Source organism: Muntiacus reevesi, chromosome 1, assembly GCF_963930625.1.
Source record: "Muntiacus reevesi chromosome 1, mMunRee1.1, whole genome shotgun sequence".
NCBI lineage: Eukaryota > Metazoa > Chordata > Mammalia > Artiodactyla > Cervidae > Muntiacus > Muntiacus reevesi.
Genome location: NC_089249.1, coordinates 218046235 through 218050600, shown reverse-complemented (window position 1 = coordinate 218050600; position 4366 = coordinate 218046235). Strand labels below are relative to the sequence as shown.

Sequence of the window (4366 nt, the reverse complement as noted above, 5' to 3'; positions counted from 1 at the left end):
GTAGCACTTACTTTAACAATAATGAGTTAAGACAGGCTTCTCAATTATGTGCAGAAAGATTTAAAAAGTAAAAGCAACAGAAGTATCCTGCATTTTTGTTAGGATATTTTTTCTTAAAGAAACCATACCTTTTATTCTAAATCAAATAACTTTTAAAGAGGGCAACATATTGGGAAAATTTGCAATGATCTCAGTATTATGGCACTAATACAAACCTCCTGCTTCTAGACCCCAGTCCTCTCTCTGGCACTTCCTTCTGAAGGAACAATGGCCTTGTTGGGAAACCAGACTCTCATCTCCCACTTCATCCTCCTGGGCCTCTTCACACACTCACCACTGCATCTCCTTCTCTTCTCTGTCATCATGATCATGTTTCTGGTGGCCCTCTCTGGCAATGGGCTCATGATCCTCCTCATCAATGCTGACTCCCGTCTACACAGCCCCATGTACTTCTTCCTCAGCTGGCTGTCACTCATGGACCTCATGCTCATCTCCACCATTGTACCACGGATGGCCATCGACTATCTCCTGGGCCATGGTTCCATCTCCTTCACAGGCTGTGGGCTCCAGATCCTGTCCTTCCTCACCCTCCTGGGGGATGAGTGCTTCCTACTGGCTTTCATGGCCTATGATCGCTATGTGGCCATCAGCAACCCACTGAGGTACTCTGTGATCATGAGCCGCCGTGTCTGCTGGCTCATGGTGGCAGGATCTTGGCTCTTTGGCCTGGTGGATGGGCTGATCCAGGCTATCTTTACACTACGATTCCCTTACTGTGGCTCCCAAGAGATTGACCACTTCTTCTGTGAGGTCCCTGCAGTGCTCAAGCTGGCCTGTGCTGACACCTCCCTCTATGAGACTATGATCTATGTGTGCTGTGTCCTCATGCTGCTCCTGCCCTTCTCTGTCATCTCTGCCTCATATCTGAGGATCCTGATAACTGTGTTCCACATGCGCTCTGCTGAAGGTCGGCAGAAGGCTTTTGCTACCTGTTCCTCTCACATGGCAGTTGTGTCTCTCTTCTACGGGGCTGCCATGATCACCTACATGCGGCCTCAGGCCTACCATTCCTCCAAGCAGGACAAGGTGGTCTCTGCCTTCTATACCATGATTACCCCTATGCTCAACCCACTCATCTACAGCCTGAGGAACAAGGAAGTGGCTGGTGCTCTCAAGAAACTCCTGGGGAGGTGTTCTTGTGGTGTTGGGCAGAGCTAGGTTGGTTTTGGCACCTGGAAATATGCTCCAGGGCCAGGAAACCTGGCCTAACCAACTGTCGTTTCATTGGAAGAGATATGAATGTGCCGTGCTAAAAGTAAAAGTCATTCTCTGATTAAGGATAGTCAAATTAAGGTTAGTCAACTCAATCTATCATGTTCACGAAGATTGTGGCAATTTGGGCAAAAAGTTGGGCTGACAGTTACAAGAATAGAAGACACACATCCTTCATTCCATGGTTGTTGAAAGAGTTGACAGGTGGAAGCTTTCAGCTGTGTTCTTCTCAAGGAATTGCCCATAGCTGAGAAGAGACATCTTGCCCTAGGCCTTGCTTCTTAGGATAGTTGAGGATGCCTGGAGAGGTCAATGGAGGATTACAAAGGCTTGGCTACCTTGCCTCAGTTTGACTCTGAGGGTCCATCCAGCTCCAGAGCTCCCCAGAGCTCCCCAATTCCAGAGCACTACACATAGGCATCATGGACCACTTATCTCTGTATCCAGTTTTGCTTCCTTAACTAACTTCCCATTTTATAGGTCTTCATACTGAAAAGACTCTCCAATAAAGTTTCTGCATGCAAAATCTATCTCACTTTGCTTCTGGGAAACTTGATTTGTGACACATTTAAACTCAGCAATGACGGTAACTTAGAGTTTGCTAAATAGGTCACTTGCTTCTTGGAAGAAAAGTTATGACAAACTTAGACAGTGTGTTAAAAATCAGAGACACCACTTTGCTGACAAAGGTCCATATATTCAAAGCTATGTTTTCTCCAGTAATCATGTACAAATGAGAAAGTAGGACCATAAAGAAGGATGAAAGCTGAAGAATTAGTGCTTTCTAACTGTGATGCTAGGGAAGACTCTTGAGTGTCACTTGGACAATAAGGGTATTAAACCAGTCGGTCCTAAAGGAAATCAACCATAATATTCATTGGAAGGGCTGATGCTGAACCTGAAGCTCATATACTTTGGTCACCTGATGTGAAGAGCTGACACATTGGAAAAGACCCTAATGCTGGGAAAGATTGAGGGCAGGAGGAGAACGAGGTGATAGAGGATGAGATGGTTGGATGACATCGCCAACTCAATGGACATGAGTTTGAGCAAACTCAGGGAGATGGTGATGGACAGGGAAGCCTGGTGTGCTGCAGTTCTTGGAGTTGCAAAGAGTCGGATACAACTTAGTACTGAACAACCACAACAATGCAAAAGTAACAACATACATAATCTTCCCAATTGCCCAAAGAACATTGTTTAGGTTAGATCATATGTTAAGTCACAAGAAAATTCTTAAAGTTAAGAAGATGAAATCATATCAGGCACTTTTCCAACGACAATGATATGAAACTAGAAATTGATTACAAGAAGAAAACTGAAAAAGAAAAAAAGCCTCACAGATTTGTGGTCTTGAACAACATGCTACTGAACAACCACGGATCAAAGAACAAATAAAAAGAAACATCAAAAAATACCTGAAAAATCAAAAGAAGTGTCAACAATACCACAAGACAAAAACAAAAAAAGACACAGTGACCAAAATTTATGGAATACAACAAAAGGAATTCTAAGAGGAAAGTTCTTAGCAATAAATGTCTACATTTAAAAGAAAGCAAGAAAAATCATATATAAACAATCTCACTTTATAACTCAACTATGTAGAAAAAGAACAAATGAGCCAAAAATACAATAGATTGAAGAAAATATAATGAATAGAGCCAAAATAAATGATATAGAGTTAAAAAGACAATAGAAAAAAACAATGACACCAAGAACTGGTTCTATAAAAAGATAAATTAATTTGAAAAAACTTTACCTAGACCCACCAATATGAAAACAGAATGCTCAAATAAAGTCTGAAAGGAAATAAACACAATATAATGACACTACAGAAATATAGAGTATCATAAAAATGTGAACAATTATAAACAAATTAATTCGATAACCCAGAAAAAGTGAATAAATATCCAGAAACATAATCAAGGCTAAAACATGAAGAAAAGAAAATCTGAATAGACTCATTAGTAGTAAGGAGATTGAATCAATATAATATCAATATAATCAAAATCTCTGAGCAAAAGCAGTCTAGAACCAAACATTCAAAAAAGAATTAATACCAAACCTTCTCAAACTCTTCCAAAAAACAAAAGAGGAGGGGATACTTTCAATTTACTTATAAGATCAGTGTCACCCTACTACCAAAACCAGGCAAAGATGCCATAAGAAAGGGAGAAGGCGAGGGTGGGATGTTTCGAGAGAACAGCATGTATATTAACTATGGTGAAACAGACCACCAGCCCAGGTGGGATGCATGAGACAAGTGCTCGGGCCTGGTGCACTGGGAGGACCCAGAGGATTCGGGTGGAGAGGGAGGTGGGAGGGGGGATCGGGATGGGGAATACGTGTAACTCTATGGCTGATTCACATCCATGTATGACAAAAGCCACTGAAATGTTGTGAAGTAATTAGCCTCCAATTAATAAAAAAAAAAAAAAGAAAGAAAATGGCATGCCAATACCCATAATTAATAAATATAGATGAAAAAAATACTAACAAAATATTTCAAACTGAATGGAACAATACATTTAAAAGATCATACGCAATGATCAATTGAGATTTATTCTAGGGTTGCACAGATTGCACCACATCTACAAGTAAATCAAGGTAATATACCATCTTAATAAAATGAAGAATAAAATCAGTGATTATCTTAATAGATTCAGAAAATTATTTACAAAATAATATTTTGAACCAAGAAAACAAAGATGTAAAAGGTAGTCCCTTCAATAAACACTGTTGGGGGGACTTCCCTGCCAGTCCAGTGGTTAATACTCTCCTATTGAAATGAAGGGAGTGCAGGTCCCATCCCTTGTTGGGGAACTGAGATCCTACATGCCATGAGGCATGACCGAAAAGTAAAAAAAAAAATAAATGCTGTGGGAATAATTGGAAAACCACATGTAATAGTATGAACCTGAGCCATTATCTTACAACATACACAAAAATTACCTCAAAGTAGATTAAAGAGTTAAATGGGAGATGTGAAAGCACAAGACTCCTAGAATAAAACATAGCGAAGCAGATCCTTGACATTAGTCTTGGAAATCATTTTTTGAATGTGACACTAAAAACAAGTAAACAGTAGCAATAA

General features: G+C 40.2%; 1 protein-coding gene across 1 annotated transcript; it reads left to right on the top strand.

The window, feature by feature from the left end:
- The first annotated feature begins 267 nt into the window (after positions 1–267).
- Positions 268–1218, top strand: LOC136157389 (olfactory receptor 2V1-like). Its single transcript, XM_065919300.1, has one exon. It carries the CDS (start codon positions 268–270, stop codon positions 1216–1218), a length of 951 nt encoding a protein of 316 aa, XP_065775372.1.
- The last annotated feature ends 3148 nt before the right edge of the window (positions 1219–4366 follow it).

Excerpts from the sequence above, each read along its gene's own strand:
- LOC136157389 (XM_065919300.1), top strand. The coding sequence starts at position 268 with ATGGCCTTGTTGGGAAACCAGACTCTCATCTCCCACTTCATCCTCCTG.